The sequence below is a fragment of the Cydia amplana genome, chromosome 21 (genome assembly GCF_948474715.1).
Source record: "Cydia amplana chromosome 21, ilCydAmpl1.1, whole genome shotgun sequence".
Lineage (NCBI taxonomy): Eukaryota > Metazoa > Arthropoda > Insecta > Lepidoptera > Tortricidae > Cydia > Cydia amplana.
In genome coordinates this window covers 7,048,642-7,067,168 of record NC_086089.1, presented here as the reverse complement: position 1 = coordinate 7,067,168, position 18,527 = coordinate 7,048,642, and the positions used below count along the sequence as shown (strand labels likewise).

General features: G+C 36.4%; 1 protein-coding gene across 1 annotated transcript in view; it reads left to right on the top strand.

Moving 5' to 3' along the window:
* LOC134657994 (anillin) overlaps positions 1 to 18,527 on the top strand; it is a 103,955-nt gene that overhangs the window by 42,218 nt on the left and 43,210 nt on the right. The window contains exons 8-10 of the mRNA XM_063513589.1: positions 2,457 to 2,671; positions 7,361 to 7,586; positions 8,865 to 9,048. Of these exons, the coding sequence (XP_063369659.1) occupies positions 2,457 to 2,671; positions 7,361 to 7,586; positions 8,865 to 9,048 (625 nt within the window). The remainder of the gene's footprint in view (positions 1 to 2,456; positions 2,672 to 7,360; positions 7,587 to 8,864; positions 9,049 to 18,527) is intronic.

The following is an 18,527-nucleotide window of genomic DNA, read 5'->3' as shown; positions in this document are numbered from 1 at the left end:
AACTACTATTTCTTTAGCACAAGGTAAACTTGAGTATAAAAAATAATAGTTAACATTCAACGCCAAGAAGACGTTTCATAAGTCTAGACCATAATAGCAGTTGAGATAAACACTGAATAGCTGCCAACCGCCATTAGATGTATATCTCTATCACACGTCACAAGAGAATTGCACAATATACGGATAAACCTGACATGCGTCGCTCAAAACTGCTGTTGGGCACGTATATACTTAGTTTCGTAGAATTTCATCGTGCTAACATATAGAAAAAACCGGCCAAGAGCGAGTCGGACTCGCGTTCCAAGGGTTCCGCACATTAAGTCCGACTGACGCTTGACTGCACATTTCTAATAGGTTTTCCTGTCATCTATAGGTAAAGAACTATTTTGTGTATTTTTTTCATAATTTTAGACCCAGTAGTTTCGTAGAAAAGGGGGGGGGGGTGGTCATTTATTGGTTATTTTCTAAAATTACTTCTAAACCCTTGGAACACGAGTCCGACTCGCACTTGGCCGGTTTTTGTGATTTGGCAAAAAATCATGCATTTAAGGGTTAAAAATAGAGATGCCCCGAATAGTGGTTTTGGCCGAATACCGAATATTCGGCCCCTCTCTCGGCCGAATACCGAATATTCGGCATGACAAGCGAACATTTTGAGTCACAATTATTATGAAAACTGATCGCCAACAAAGCTCAACGTTAGATGACGTTAGCTAAGATATATTTTTGTTGAACATAATTAATGAATAGAGTCAAACAAATCAGACTCATGATAAAAATAAAATGTTTTTTAACCAACAAATGCTCAAATAATGGTCTTCGTATTTAACAACTTTCCAAGAACACATTCTAAATATACCTACATACATACTTTTTGGTTATTTTTATTGTGCAATTTTTCTTTTTAAGTAGGTGCAACAGATATTCGGTATTCGGCCGAATAGTAGGCAACATTCGGCCGAATACCGAATACTCGGCAAAGTGGCCGAATACCGAATAGTTGCCGAATATTCGTGGCATCTCTAGTTAAAAACATGTTATAACGAATTTCAAGAAAAAAACCTGTGCTATTATAGACCTTATCTTAACTACATAATGTACAAATGCGTTTACAATGATGTCAAGGATCCCCCAGCTTGCACTAGTGACCCACTGGCTATAATGGAAACACCTACGAACATATGTCCAATTATAGCCAAATATAGTTGTATGTGATCGATTATACCCATTATTCCTTTTGTATGTTTAATCTCATTATTAACAGGCATAATAGGTATGCTTGATACTAGTTAGAACGTGTTCACCATTTTTTTTCTAAATCGGGCAATATTTTTAAATTTTTGCATAAAGCCTTGATTAATAGTTACATATATGTAATTTCACAAAAATGGTATCAGTCGTAAGGATTCACAGAGTGTGACTTTCGAGTAAACACTTTTAGAAAACGTCAATCGTAACTTATTAATGTATGGAAATCATACCATCACTGACAGATCATAAGATCTAGCCAAAGGTCAGGTGTGGAGGGAAATGTCCTGGCTACTGATTTACCTAACTCGGGGTTGTCTAGTAACACACGAAATTACATCGGATACATTTTTAGTCGTCAGATAATTACATAAGTTCATTACACAAGTTAATTACAGTCATCATTTTAAGTCAGTAATTAAGTCAATCAAACCAGACGTATCAATACCAAATTGAGAAGATATTGAGATACTCATTTACTATTTTAGACAAACACAAGTAACAAAACATAATATGTATATTCGGCACTTAATGCTCTTAGGTGAACTAGAAAGATTCTAACTCAAAAAAGTAAAAGGTAAAACATTTTTTCAGTGTGATCGCGGTTGATTAATTCAACCAGAAGTTAAAGTCATTGACAAAAAGTTAATACAAAAACTCTAAAACTAGATATGATACCTGCGGTAGTGTATTTGATATTAAAAATGATAACGTCCTACCAATACCAACTACTTATACTAGTTAGTATAAGAAATGCTTCCAAATATATAAGGTTTTTATATACAGAGTTCCGTTCACATTTAAATATCGACTTATGTTAAGTAGGTGTACATACCTCTCGTTTCAATCACAATAATAAATTATACTTCAGCAAAAAATTGGCACCAAACGTCGTCCATACAAATGTTGTATGTCGACCTCGACCTTACGAGTTTGCATATACTTGTGTAAATATGTATGTATTTGTTTAAACGAACGCGTTGAGAATTTATTTTAAGTTAGCTGCAGATCTATTATGGTAACCGATAAGTTATGAAGTTGTTTGGTTTGTTTTATAGCAGTGCGTGTAATCTGTACAATTGTACATACACAATTTATTGCTAGGAGAGTAATACATTTGCAGCTAACTACACAAACATTCCTATTTATATATCCTATCAGAAACAAGGACCCCAATCAAAAAATTAACAACCCATTCACCTTTCCAGACAAAAAACCGGCAGTGCCAACCACACCGTCAAAAACTAGACGAAACTCCCAAGACGAAGACAGTATCAGTGTGACCTCCGTCGGAGGGATCAAAGGCAAACTGGCCGCTCTATTCAACAAGGAGCAGACGATAAGCGAGACGACCATAGCTAACAAGTTCAAGCAGGAAAGGGAGAGGGAGATGGAGATGTTGCAGAACAGATTTCATTATAAGGTGAGTTTTGGAGTTTGGAGTTAGCGACTTCTTAAAACGATGTGGTTGATAGGTATTTATATTTCGTTTTGATAGGTACCTATACGTTACAGCCCTTCGTCTATCCTTCTATTTAGGACTTCTTAGTACCGTCGAGATACTTCATATGTCAATATTTAGTCATGTTGCGCCAATATGTACTTGTACATGCATTAAATCACGCGAGTTTCGGTACAATATACAATACAGACCATACCGGAAATTGACGTAGATTTTTCGTATGTACCATTTTTTCAGCGGAAACTAGGCACTAAATACACACTCAACAGCATTGGAAACGGGTCGGCTTGTTTAAAAATTTTTGTTGCATTAAGTACTTAAGAAACAGATTTCGTTTCAGTATCGGTGCAAAGTCGTCATGCTTGGTAGGTATCTAAAATGTAAGAAAACACAATTCATGTAACAAAATCTTAAAAGAGGGGACTCTTTAAAGATTTTTATAAGAATATTATCCGTCTCTATTAATTACGTACAGCGCAAGAAAGACGGGTAGAGCAAGTGAGGAAATACCGCCATCTGTGCCCTTCTGATCAGATAGAGTCACGACTGCCGACCTAAATAGTTGAATACCACGTGAAATAACTTGGTGTACTTGGTAAAAAACGTAAACAGGTTGCTCGTGCCATCTGATAATAGCCGCGTTGTACTTTTTACTGCGTCGTTCAAACCGAAAATGCTTGGTAAAAAACTAGAATGTTACTTTTCTGAAAATAACATCAAAAAATTGAATTTAACTTCTTATACGCCGGAAAGGGAACAATAGATATACCTTATAGAAGAACCATCGTGTTCTGACTTCTGAGGTGCTTGGTAAAGTTTTGCGGCGGTTTTCTAGTTTATAATAATATATTACATTTATACTTGGGTCAAAATTCTTTCCATTGTCTTGTTTCAGAGACTACTCTGTTACGCTTATTATTTTTTTTGTTTAGTCTGGTTTAGTGTCCCACTGCTGGGCAAAGGCCTCTCCTCCTTTCCTCTGCTCAACCCTGTCGTTTGTATTTTCCGGCCAATCCGCATAAAATGCGTCCAAGTCGTCCCGCCATCTTCTTTTTGGCCTGCCTACGCTTCTAGTCTTATAATTATAACAAATAAATAAAAAAAGTTGAGTGCTATTGCATGTCTTTCTAGCTGAAGATTATAATTCTCTTGAGAAAAACTTTAAACTAAATTTCACCTTATACAAAAAACTCCCCTTCGTCAAATTTTTTGGGGACATACAACAAAACAATGAAAAGAATTTTGACCCACTTGCAATTGTAAATAAATAATATATCGGTTTACATATTTTTGTATTTGCTCTAGGTAAGGTTCGTGACAGTATTGCGTTATCTATTAACATGCCCTCATTTCGTTCGTGTTTAAAACTATTTAACAAGGTTTTTCCTCCGCGCCTTACATGGAAATTATTGTGCAATAACATCTTTATGGTAATTTTAGTATTCACGTAGTTTTTAAACATATAGTTTATCCAATATTGACATTTACGGGGTTTTTCCCGACAGAAGTCAAATGTAAACTTAATACCATACATTTTCCTTAATTATTGGGTTTCTCAAGTTGTACAAATCGAGTGGAAAACCAGTTTTCCTTACGTCTTCTAGTTAATAAGCTGGTAAATCACTACGGTAAGGCAATGATCGTTAGACGTTAATAGTCTGTTCTGTGTTGACTCTTGTAATTTTGATGTCCTGCCGTGTTTTGACCTGGTTCCGTCTGTCACGAGTATTGAGTCATTGCATTTACCTTTTACTAGTTAAAAGATTGAAATAGTTAGAAGTTTTTTTAAACCGTGGTGACAGAAAAACTGAAATAGGTACATAATTTGAAAGTTCTTTTATTGAATCGTGATGACAGAAAAGTCACCGCTTCATATCTATACACTAGATACCCGCTGCAGCTTCGCACGGGTTAAAAAATTATACACGTAAACCTTCCTCAAGAATCACTCTATTGATAGGTGAAAAGCGCATGAAAATCCGTTCAGTAGTTTTTGAGTTTATCGCGAACATACAAACAGACAGACGCGGCGGGGGACTTGGTTTTATAAGGTGTATATCTACACATTTTTTGAGTATCGATTGGCGTTTCTTATAACCTGAACTTAAACCTGAATATGCCAATGCTGAAAGGGTTATTAGGTACCTACTAGCTCTTCGTCTATCAGGAAAATAACATAATGTTAACCAGGTAAATAAACCAGGAAAAGTGAAATCACGCTCTTTCGTGTAGCCTCAAGGGAAAACCTATGTTTTCCTTAGAAATTACCGCATCTTACAAACTTACTTGCAACTTGCATAATGCTTTCTACTCTACTGATTAACACAAGTGTACGAAATGTTGTGAAATTACTAGTAGCGTAGGTTCACTTTAGATCAGTGGTTCCTAACCTGGGGGTAATTACCCCCGTGGGGGTAAAACTGGTATTCTACGGGGGTAATAAGCTAACCTAATATAACAATACAACAAACGTACACGTTTTATTTTTTATTACCATTGGGAGGAGGGGTAAAATCAGGTTCCCTAGTTAGTCATAGGGGTGACCTGACTGAAAAGGTTAGAAACCACTGCTTTAGATAAATATGCCACATTTTTACAATCACGATGTTCGATTGAGCTGAAATTTACCACACCAACGTAACTTCGGTGACAATGCAATGTAAATTGAAGGGATGTTTACAAAAACAACATAACTGACTACACTGGTTGACACCTGAAACGATTAACAATGTTCTTAAAAGTAAAAGTGTCAACCGCTCTAAGCAGTTAAATATGTTGTTTTTGTAAACATCCCTTCAATTATAAAGTAGTACCATCAAGGGGGTTAATACGAGAATGTCGCCTACGAAATGATTTTGCCTATAGATATCTATATAGATATCTCAATCAAATGATATGCGTAATAAAGCTCGAGAATATACTGAAGATTTGTTAGCCAAGCCATGAAATTTACAAACATTTTTTTTATTCCATATTTAGATTTCCTATTTATTCCGCGCAAAATGAGGAAGCTCTTCAAACTTACCAAATGTATCAAAATCTGACGAAAAAACAAACTACAACAAATTAAAATCGGCCCACCTACGAATAACATACTAACCCTGCTCGCCACACACAGGTACATACGAGTATGTAATGTAGTGCAAAATTGTTTTCCATCGTGTTTTCTCGGAAGCGTTCGTATTTGTCATGCTATTTCAGTCATCCCCAATACTTTTTGTACCGAGACTGACTGAAATAGCAAAACACGTTCGTACGTTTCCGTGAAAATGCGATGGAAAATAATTAGGCACTACACCTGTAATAACCAGAATGTCGCAATACTTAGTACGTACTAAGAAAAGCCCTTTTTGTGCAACACACCCATTATGATACGTAACTTACTATGTCTCACATTTTCCTCTGAAGAAATATAAATCCTAACACTATGACTTAAAAGTCGATTTTCAATACTAACTCGATACGATGTTGCGAAGATTCTAGGTTATGTGTAAAAATTAACACCATTCTAAGCGTCTTACAAAATATACCATCATTGTTAACTAACAATCGTGAACCTTAATGCTAACACATAAGGTACACCGACGGTCAGTTAGGAAGTTTGTTCTTAAAAGTATGTGTATTGGTACATTTGTTCTTAATAATCTTGTATGGTGTTAGCCCATTGTATGAATAGTAGTCTTTACTTGACCTGGATACGTTTTCAGTGATGTATGGTTGCGCACATGTTTGCGATTTCTGTTGATATTATGGCTACCGGTCGTAAGAGTGTGAACGCATATATTATGGTACTTACTATAGAAAAAAACAGGCAATTTATTTCCATTTTGGACATTGCGGTTATATTTAAAAACTTACATATTTTTCGTGTGCCTTACAAAAGTAATCAAAAAGTACGCTACGGCGCGATAAGGCAAAAACGCTCAATATCATGCAATACAAATGTTTTTATACAATTTCAATTCCGTATAGGTGTGAATAGATTTGTAAAGGTATAAAAAAGGGCATAAAATGACGACCTTGTAGCTCAATTGAGGAAATACTTACGTACATACTTCATACTACCGTGTTATTTAACACGATGGGTACCAAGTCAATTAGTTGTTAATAACAATTCCGTTTTAAATAACAATTCATATTAACCCATCCAGCGCTAATCACGACACATTGTCGTTAACATACGGGTAAAACTTTGCTACGGTCTACGACATAGCACTCTATGCATTACTTTAAATACTCTGATTCAGTTACAGATTATACATTACTAGCGACCCGCCCCGGCTTCGCACGGGTTAACAAATTATACATAAACCTTCCTCTTTGAATCACTCTATCTATTAAAAAAACCGCTTCATAATCCGTTGCGTAATTTTAAAGATCTAAGCATACATAGGGACAGACAGCGGGAAGCGCCTTTGTTTTATGGTATGTAGTGATGACGACTTCCAAAAATATGGTTCTAACGATAAAGTCTGGAGTCACATTTTTATCCCTTTTAAAATAATAAAAAATTACAATGCATCAATCGTACTCATTGAACATAAAACACATGTTTGAGATGCCGCAAGTCGTCGCTAAATCGCCTCTCTCGATAAGGACTAAGTTTCACTTATCTACTCTTCCCAAAATAACCATATTCTTCCATTCCAGCCAAAACCAGAACCGGAACAGCCAAACGACTCAGACGAGGACCAAAACGACAATGAGCCCTCAGAGAAGGCCCCTCTCATGGGCAGCACCACCAGCCTGGCCCCTAAGAAGCCGGAGGTCATCGCTAACATACCCAAAGTGACGTTCGATGAGGCCAGGAAAGCGGAGGAGAGGCGGGAAAAGATTGAGGAGAAGATTGCTGGCGCGCAGCCTGTTAAGAGACGAAGTGAGTATTACCGCGAGGATCTTCATTTTTATACCATGAACACAGCAAATTCCAAAAAAAAGTTCAAAATCAACAAAAACTCAATTTATTTACGAGTCCATACCGTGTCGACTAATTCAAGTTTGATAGCCGGACACATACTTAATGATGATGATACTTATCTATTTACGTCAATACATGGACCGGTTCATTTTCCTACAGAAATTAACATACAAGTATGCCATTATGCAGTTAATTCTAAAGTTCAAGTGTTATTGAAAAATAAGAATAGCAATAGAACACTTTATCGCCACACCTTGACATGAAACGTAAAATAAAGGGTAATAGAATGGCTAACCATTCTGGCTAACCATCTGGAGCCGGTCTGAAAACGTTTTATTATTTGTTCTAAAACAAATAATAAATAAAAAGTTTTCAGACCGGCTTCAGATTAAAATATGGGACGGACAAATAATAACAGTACTCTTCAAATGATTTAAACGCGTATCAACCGCCACAGCGCCACACGCTTCATAGACTCTAGAGCGTTGTTGTCCCCCTAATCTTTGTAGACACATTTTTGATGAAATGTTTCATTACACTCACATGTACACACCTAACCCAACCATACCACGGTCTATAGTGAGATTAGTGAGCATTGTAAAGTTTTAATTTGTATCTTTTATAATGTTGTTGTATAATAAAGCCCTTGTCACCTGTCCGCACATCCTTCATATTTTACTGATGCTTAATCTTATGCTGGGCATATAGGTTTATGCATTACGGCCAGGAAGAGCTATAATTATGTGCATGTTGCCCTTCCGGCAATTGCACCTGCTATATGCTCTCCTGTTTCTCAGGCTTAAATATTAATGGTTTACAAAATGGTATTGCTCAAATGATAATCATAAAACGAAGCATATCGCGAGTATGTCATTTTGTATGACATGCACCTCATTTTGTAGGTACGCTGTACAAAAAATTCTTATGACTTCGTAACAACTCTTTAAAAAGAATCCGATCTCCAAAAACGTAAAAAAATACTTTTGGCCTCTAAAGGTGCTGATAGACTTGAGCATTTACTCGAGAAGAACATCGAGCAGTTTTTAAGGAGATTCGGCGAATTATTCGACGAACGCTAATACATTTTTCTGTTCCCGAGAATGCTTATTACAAGTGAATATGTACTCAAGTCTATCAGCACCTTTATACATTCGTACTTATTTCAAATCACAATTTTAATATCGAAACTATCACTTATAGTTCGCATGAATTAAACTATTTTTTTTTTCATTCCAGGTTCCCAAGACTCGCCCGTAGTCCTATCCGTTCTAGAAGACGTAAAAAGAATAAAAGTGAACAACAAGAAGGAACCAAACGGCACGGTCACCAGCCAACCGGCCAGCATATACCCTCATCTATCCGACATAGAGACAGACAACTCCAACACACAGGACGAATACTCCGACTGCGGGGGCTCGAGGTGTGGATACTACGCACTGGAGTGCGTCTTCCTGTTTCTATGCATTTGATTCTTTTACAGGTCGTATTTGTGTCCGAATTCGAATGTTCTCGATCGTCAGTTCGACGGTTCCAGGGAGTTGTGGAAGATTCGCGAAGGTTTTGGCAGGATTTTGACGGAGAAGCGAAGCGTTCTGAGAAGGAAAATTGGCCGAATGCCGATAGCATTTGGTTGACTACTGCAGGCGATTTTCATTTGTTTTATAGTGATGCTTTAGATGGGGTATTTGGACGGCGTTCTATAAAATATATGGGAATTCCGATGGATATTTATGGAGAGAGAGTTCCATTTGAAATAGGAAATGTATGATCTCAGGAGACATCTGTGATCCATTTGCTATCGCCATTAGGTATTTTGTAAGTTAAGTGTAGACTGATTATTCTAACATATGAAATGTGTTGTGGTTTGTAGTATTCAGAGTTTTCTTGAGAACCTCTTTTATCTCAGAATCATTAACGTTACCGATCCTGATAAAAATGTGCCAGATAATTTTCTCCACGTTAAAATTGTCTCCGTTATTTCATAAATTTGCACATTTTCTGTCTTGTATTAAAGTTCTTGTACCGGACCTAATGACACCAAACAAGAAAAACCTTTAAAAAAATGTTTTAACAAGTGGGTTTTCAACAAAACTTTTTTTGAAGCCATGTAAATACGCGTCTGTAGTCCTTTTGAAAGTAAAACGAGAAAGACTGCTTCAATATATCAAGTTGGATTAGCGGCTTAAGTGTTAAGGAAAAGACTGTACTTTTTAATGACTTTAACTTTGATTCTGTACAATTAAACGCGGTTTTATAAATTCATTACGCGCTTTATAGTACCTTTGACAATAATGTTCTAACGATCACGTTGACATTGACCATATAATGTCAGACAACTGACTAATTTATGCGCATAACATCAGACATAAGGCTGGGAAACTTGAAATATAACATCTTAGACTGCTAATTTCTAAATATAAATGCACATTATGAACAATCTGATAGTCTAACTATATATGTGAATAATTCGTGTCAAACGTTCTAGAAGCGTTGTTCTAAATATAGCACTGGTCTTATAAGAAACTTGAAATGATAATACGAAATGTTGACGTGGATTTTAGACTGTTAGTGTAAGGCCTGAGTGGACGCTCGAGTTAGGCGTGCAGCGGGGCGGGACGTGCGGCGTGCATGTTAAACAAATGCAAGCGTATAGGAGCGGCCTTAGTGCACGCTGCTCAAATCACTTGTGAGCCCGACGCCACGCTGCACGCCCCGCCGAACGCTCCGCTTCGAGCGTCCACTCAGGCCTTACACTTAGTCTCTAACAATACATACACATTACGAATAGTCTGATATTTCTCAATAAATCGTTTTTAAGCTCGATTTGGTATACTATAGGTACTTTGACGTTAAAGGCATTTTTTGACACAACTTTTTAGAAGATTTTTAAAGTTTAGAAGTTGGATTTGACTTTTTGAATGATATTGCTTAACTTTTTCGCTTTAAATTACTAAGGATTGTAAAAAGACTAAGCTCTATTGGCTTCGAATGGTTTATCAAAATTGTAATAGCATAGAATTTTGACTAATTCATATCTTTCTGGGATTACCTAGAACTCCCTTTATCGTTCAAAATTAATTACTTAGTAATTTCTTTTTTAATAAGTATGTAAGACTGGGAAAACGTGAACTTACTCCCGTGTGCTTAAGTGTGCCTGCATACCTATTTACATTCTGAAAAAGCCGGCAAATTAATCGGAGGATCGCTCCTCCATAAAAACAAGCAACAACGGTTGCACTCCGGGAGTGCCGATAGAAGTGAAAACTCACCTCACTTTGTGACCGACGCCCGGTAACACGATACATAGGTTTAGCGGAGGTATTCTATTTATTATATATTATTATCATTCTCAAATAAGATCACACTTTTTCATTGACATGTTTATTTACATACTGCCATGACAACGTCAAATTATTTGAACATAGGTAAAGAGTCTTGAAAAGGAGTCCGCAACATAAATGTCAAATAACGTTGAGTTTTTCTTTATTGATTTAAATGCCATTTAAATTACGAGTGGCCACCTGGCCTTACGGGGTTACGGTCACGTGATCGCCTTACGCCCCTTACAGTTACGATGATCGCCTTACGCTGTCTCGAGTTTATCATTTTTTCCCCACCTCAAAAAGTGCCCAGCGTCGCTAAAGAAGTTTTCACTTCAAAAACGCAAATCCCAGCTTCCCTTCTGGCAATTATATTTGCCGTATTTGTAAACTTACTTTCAAAACAATGCATCCTCTTATCATTCACCTTTATCTAAATGTATGTGCGGCGCGGGAACCTTGGCAATAGCACGGATTTTACTAGGCCGAGCCAGCAATGGCAACCGGTTTACTATGTAGTACTTATTACGTGTACTGCTACTACATTACATTTCTTAAATAGGTGGATTAATCGTAAAACGTGACTAAGTGTCTGTATGAGATTTACTGTGTTACTTGTGTTACCATGCCATTTTGTAATAAAAATAGTCTATTTGGTCTAGAATATTCATTACCTAATTTACTTAAATTTTGTACGTTTCGAATTCGATAAAGCACTTAGATCAACGTTTGGAATTCTAGAATACGCCTCGCAAAAAATAATATCATAAAATGACTAGTATTTACGCCCTCAGCTTTTACCGTTTTTCGGATTAATTTGGAATATACCTACAGTAGATTAAGCAAAAACAACTATCTTTTTTTTTACTGCATTAGAATTTAAAATATAGGATAAACCTAATACGCCATATCAGGTAAAATCTACTTAGTCGCAAGACATTTGATACATATTAAGAAAGCCCCTGTTACAATTTTCGCAAGCTGCTGTTACAGTAGAGTTCGTTTACTAGCATATCGATTGGTTAATAAACTAGTACATATAGACAGGTGGAAATCGGCCTGTTTCGAGAAAAGTCGTCGACATCTCTTCTAAATACCTAAAACTGGTATGGATGTGTTCCTCGTGATCTCTAGAATACGAAATGATCGGTTTTAGTTTATGGAGTGGGGGACGGGTCGAAAAAAAGGGGGGCAAAGATGGCGGCCGACCATTATTGATATTTGTTCACATCTTGAGTCCTATCGGACCGATCGGTTCGTGTGAGGTGTCGTTTGAAAGAGTATTAAACGTGCTAATAACCGTAGTCATAACTGTAGTCGTTTACAAAATATTTTAAAATATTTGATTTTATACCGTGCATGGATGGCATAAGTACTGATTAAATATGCGCCTAACTCAATAAATTACAACAATACCGCAATTATTTTATTACAAAATATACGAGACATTTCATTAGCTTACCAAAAACATAAGTTTTATTGGCGTATGATATTATATAACCAATTAATAACGAATTTTGTTCAGCATGGGTCACTACGCACCGTTACGTAAATGGCGGGCGACCGACGTAAACTTTTCATTATTTCTCGGGTTCTATTTTATTGATCAATTGCTGATAGGTACCATTTGAAAGGTTATTAAACGTACAATAAATGGTTTCTAATAGCCGTAGTCATAACTTTAGTAATTTACAAAATATTTTAAAATATTTGATTTTTTTATCGTGCATGGATGGCATAAGTACTGATAAAATATGCGTCTAACTCAATAAATTATAACTTTACTCCAATAATATTCTTACAAAATGTACTTGAAATTTCATTAGCTTTCCAAAAATATAAGTTTTATTGGTGTATGATATTATATAACCAAGTAATTACGAATTTTGTTCAGCATGGGTCACTAAGCGCCGTCACGTAAATGGCAGGCGATCGGCGTCAACTTTTCATTATTTCTCGGGTTTTATTTTATTGATCAGTTCGTGATAGATACCATTTGAAAGAATATTAAACGTACTATAATTGGTTTTCAATAACTGTAGTCATAACTTTAGTTATTTTCAAAATAATTGAAAACATGATTTTTTACATAAGTACTGCTAAAACATGGTTCTAACTTAATAAATTATAACTTTATCGAAATTAATGTATTTACAAAATATACGAGACATTTCATTAGCTTTCCAAAAACATAAGATTGATTGGTGTAAGATATTATATAACCAAGTAATAATGAATTTTGTTCAGCATGGGTCACTGCGCACCGTCATATAAATCCCAACAAACAATTAGGCGACACTTAGCACCTATTTTCTTACCTAAAGACAGCCTGGCTCTAGAATAGCTACATCTATAGTCTTTGTTTAGAGTTTACAGGCTCTGGTGAGATAAAAGTGTTTAAAAGGTTCATCTAAAGATTTAAGATCGTCTACAGTAGCTGTTTTGGGCGCTATATTGCATGTTAAGCTGCTAGTATTATAGCTTATAGCTCAAAGTGAATTGAACAACCTTAACATCTATATGAGTAATAATCTGCAATTTGCACTTAAGGTTCTAAACGTGTGATAAAGCCTTCTACTTATAGCTTTTTATATCGCAATCGCTACTTAACTCTCTTGTATGACTTACAGTCGAACAGAGAAGTTATGTGTCGCTATTATAGATCTAAGATCATGTAGTTACAGACGAGCGTTATTTAAATACCGTAGTACATCTTATAACTGTCAATAGAGTCATACTTACAAGCTAAAACTACAATGCCAAACGCCAATGAATCAATAGGTAAGCAAAAACTATAAATTAGACCGTAAAATAAAATAGTAAATAAATATAATATAGATAGTTTACTCAATATTGACCTTATCTTACTATTACTATACTTAAAACCGGACTTCACGGATAGTTATTATGTGGACATACGCTGCTACTCAAATAGTAGTCACTTATTTTGCATCCTGGAGCGTGCGGCGACAAATATCTATCTTTAACGCCACAAGCCTCAGATCTCACTAAAAAGGTGATTTTAAATTATTGACTACGGAGTGGGTTTGAAAACGTTTTACGTGTAGACGCGTGAGTCAAATAACAACACAGATATTAAGTACTTCATATGCAGTGGTTTTGCAATCATGAAAGCTACGAACTTAACGATGTTATGAACCTAGAACTGGGCTTTTGTCAAAAGAGTCAAAATATACTTAAGTTTCCTGTGATAAAAAAACAAAACAAACAAACCATCATTTATATCGATATTTTATCATTTTGGATACCTACATTATAAAATGTACTGTCAAACAATAATAGAATGCTGCTGGTCTACCAGGCGCTCGCCGCGCCGTGTGTTTGCTTGCTTGGCGAAATTGGTCCTGGCATACCTACATATATGTTTATAGTTGTACGGTAACTAAACAATATTTTTGGAAAGTTAATAAATAGTTTGCTGATTTTACTCTAAAAATTTCACGCTATATTTACTACATTATCTCTTTCTCAAATTATTTCAGTCACTAAGCAAACCTCTAAGGTAAAAATTAAACATTTTCTTTAATATTTTTAAAATGGTTATTTTGGGCCTCAGATTTCAAACAATCGAGTATTTAATATGCTTGCAAATGGTATCCACCATGTATCAGAAAAATAGAACCTGAAATATAATGAAAATTCAACGATGGCTGGGCTCCATTTACGTGACGGTGCACAGTACCCATGCTGAACAAAATTCATGATTACTTAGTTATACAACATTATAAAGCAATAAAACTTATATTTTTGGATAGCTCATAAAATTTCCCGTATATTTTGAAAATATTTATTGCGGTAATGTTATAATCTATTGAGTTAGAAGCATGTTTTACCAGTACTTATGTCCATGCACGGTAAAAATCATATATTTTCAATTATTTTGTAAATGACTACGGTTATTAGAAACCAATTATTGTACATTTAACATTCTTTCTAATGGTATCCATCACCAATTGATCAGTAAAATAGAACCCGAGAAACAATGAACAGTTGAGGTCGGTCGCCCGCCATTTACGGGACGGTGCGTAGTGACCCATGCTGAACAAAATTCATCATTACATGGTTATATAATACCATACACCAATAAACCTTATGTTTTTAGAAAGCTAATGAAATTTCTCGTATATTTTGTAATAACATTAATTGCGGTAAAGTTATAATTTATTGAGTTAGACGCATGTTTTGTCAGTACTTATGCCATCCATGCACGGTAAAAAATCATATATTTTAAAATATTTTCTAAACGACTACAGTTATGACTACAGTTATTATGAAGCAATAATAGCACGTTTAATACTCTTTCAAACGACACCTGAAACGAACCGATCGGTCCCATAGGACTCAAGATGTGAACAAATATCAATGCTGGTCGGCCGCCCACATTCCCCCCCTTTTTATCGACACGTCCCCCTCTCCATAAACTAAAACCGGTCAATTCGTATTCTAGAGACCACGAGGAACACATCCATACCAGTTTTAGGTATTTAGAAGAGATGTCTACGAAAATCGTGAAGGAGACGACTTGTGTTTAATTTAACTCCAGACTAATATTTAGAACTAGCTTTTGCCCGCGACCTCGTCTGCCAGGAATTAGTGACAGCAGCTAAAGTAGGTACAGCGCCTGGACAATGCTAATAGCAATCATTCAATTCGCGCATTGCTTACTTCAATTATTAGGCAATTCATTAACTTTTTCAATTCTACCCCCCTTTGCACTCTCTTCAGGGATGATCAGAAAAAAAAGCTGCAGAAACGTTTCAGAACCATATGACAATGTGACGAGTGGTCGAACATTCACCCAATGACCCAGGTTTTTTTCGCAGCACTGGGATACTAAGTAGGCTCACAAAAGGCGTCTACGTACTACATATAGGTACCCTAAAGTCTAGATAATTTGCATTCGCCAACTGCAACGAGCCATAAATCATCGCCAAAACCGTCAGCATGTCGCAATTGACAGTTCATCACTGTATGCCAAGTAAATAGTGAGGCATCGGGGGCATGGACATTTGCATGGCGATGGCGCCGCGCCCGCTATGGCGCGTTACGAATGTTACGACAGAGGAAAACTCTTCCTTGACGTAATTTGCGAGTTGCGAGACGTTAGGGCCTTTTCGCAAATACCGAAAAACGAATAGATTTTCTTTGTATTTCGATAAGAACTGAGAAATACACATTAGTGTGTTCTTAATTGAATTGTGTGGGTGAATAGTTAGTTATTCACCAGCAGACGCTTGATTCCAAAAAAGATGGTAAAACTCCTGTTTAAGTGTAAGGCCTGAGTGGACGCTCGAAGCGGAGTGGTCGGCGGGGCGTGCAGCGTGGCGTCGAGCTCACAAGGGATTTGAGCAGCGTGCACTAAGGCCGCTCCTATACGCTTGCATTTGTTTAACATGCACGCCGCACGTCCCGCCCCGCTGCACGTCCCGCCCCGCTGCACGCCCAACTCGAGCGTCCACTCAGGCCTTATACTTAGATTTAATGTTTGGGTGAATCTAAGTTGTCAGATTTTACATATAATTTTGAACTATATTTCAGGCTAGGTTTTTACCCGGTATCTTAGGTTGCCTAAACGCTATAGAAGTCAGCTATGCCTACTTAGAATTCCAGTTTAGGATATATCATTTACTTTAATAAGACTGTAATGTTGCCTATTATTAGTTGTAGGTCCTTTGATAGCATTTACGAATGTACATATGTATTTATTAAAGTAAGATTAATATAATATAAGCAATGCATAATTATTAAGTACAGTGAGCTGCGAAATTGCAATGAATGAATTCATTGATAAAGTCGCCTTGCACTTTTGCGGCTGATGGTACATACAATATGAATCACTGTAAAAACATCCAGCCAAGAATATCTAACAGTAACTGATACAAATAACATAAAGCTTGTAATTAAGGAACATATTACCAAAATGTCGCTTACTTAACGCTACTCCATTTTTACGTAACACTTCGGAAAATGCTAGAAAGTCTGATTTCATGGCTGTATTATACATATGTAGCAATACATGTTGTTGGACTTCCAATCCTGCGTACGCGACGTTACGTATGCGACATTGTAGAAGAATGCTCTCAAAAGTAATTCAGTCAAATCCGTCTGTGGGAAATTACGTACACGAGCGTATTTTTTTTCTACCATACACAATCAAGCACACCTACTTTTGACTGCTGTTAAAAGCAATCGATGCTTTGTCGATAAAGATAAAAATCGTTTATTAGAATTTCCCGAAGACGGTTTTGGCCGCACTGAGGGCCTACCGCGAACCACGTTCGACGTGTTGCCGCTCTGTCGCACTTGTAAATTCGTACGTAAGCGTAACAGGGAGGCAACATGTCGAACGTGTTTCGCGGTGGGCCATCTGACCTTAGGTACCTAATAACTATCTCGATAGCTATCTTTATTCCATAGGCCCGTTAATCAAAAGCTTGTGACTTGTATTACAAGCGCATGTCACTTTTTGTTAGAAAGGGACTTCCACTTGTATTACAAGTTACAAGCTTTTGAGAAACGGGCCCCAGTAATGTCCGCTTATGACATTTGTTTAGTTTTTTGCGATATTATTAAATTTATTAAGAATTAATTGGTCCGAGTGCGCTGTTAGAATATAAAAAGTAATATATTATGAATTTAAACATATGGAAAAAGGAAATGGTAATATAAAAACAGCTTTATCAAATTTTGGGTCAATTTTAAATGACAATGAAATAATAATACTGATAGCAGATTGCATAATTAATACCAGATGGTTTTTGTACATTTGGTTTCTACCTTATCGTACCTAATAGTCATAAAAATCATAAATAAACATAGAATAATCAACGACTTCATAATGAACCATATATTGGTGACCATGTTTTAAAGATCGACTTTATTCCTTCTGTTCTAAGATAGAAAATGGAATGTATAAACACTAGTTGGTACATAACTTGAGTTGTTGACTTAAGGTTATACGGGGTAAGTGAAACACTGGTAGGAAATCCTCATACATTTTATCTTGCCCCGAGCAAAATATACTATGTTGATCTTATCCCACATGACCTTATACAATACACATCAATTTCATTACATAAAATTTTATTTCATAGTTTATGTGCGTAATTTTATTATAAGCATTGACGTATAATATCTAAGGACGGGCTAATGGGGCACTAAACATCGTACTAATTCAGCGGTGCTACCCACGAATTCCAGCCAATCGTGCAGTCTAACGCGACTAGTTGCGACCTAAGCGCGCGTAATGCGAACTCGACAACTAATCGCGCGCGTGATGCGAACTCATCAACCAATCGCGTTGTAGCGATTTCACACCGCTGTACTGGCCCCTGTCATGCCTCATTATTATTGCCCGTAAAGCCAGTCCCTAGATATCTATGTCAATTATTATAAGTGTAATTTTGTTGTCTGTGATAATAGGAAGTGTTTTCTATCAGATGTTTGTAAAATAAATAATTTGGAAATGTGATTTGGTTTTTTCATTTTCCTTGTCTGTGCTGTTTTCAGGTTTGTCTTGGTATGCCATAGTGGAATAAACTATCTACCTTAGGGAACC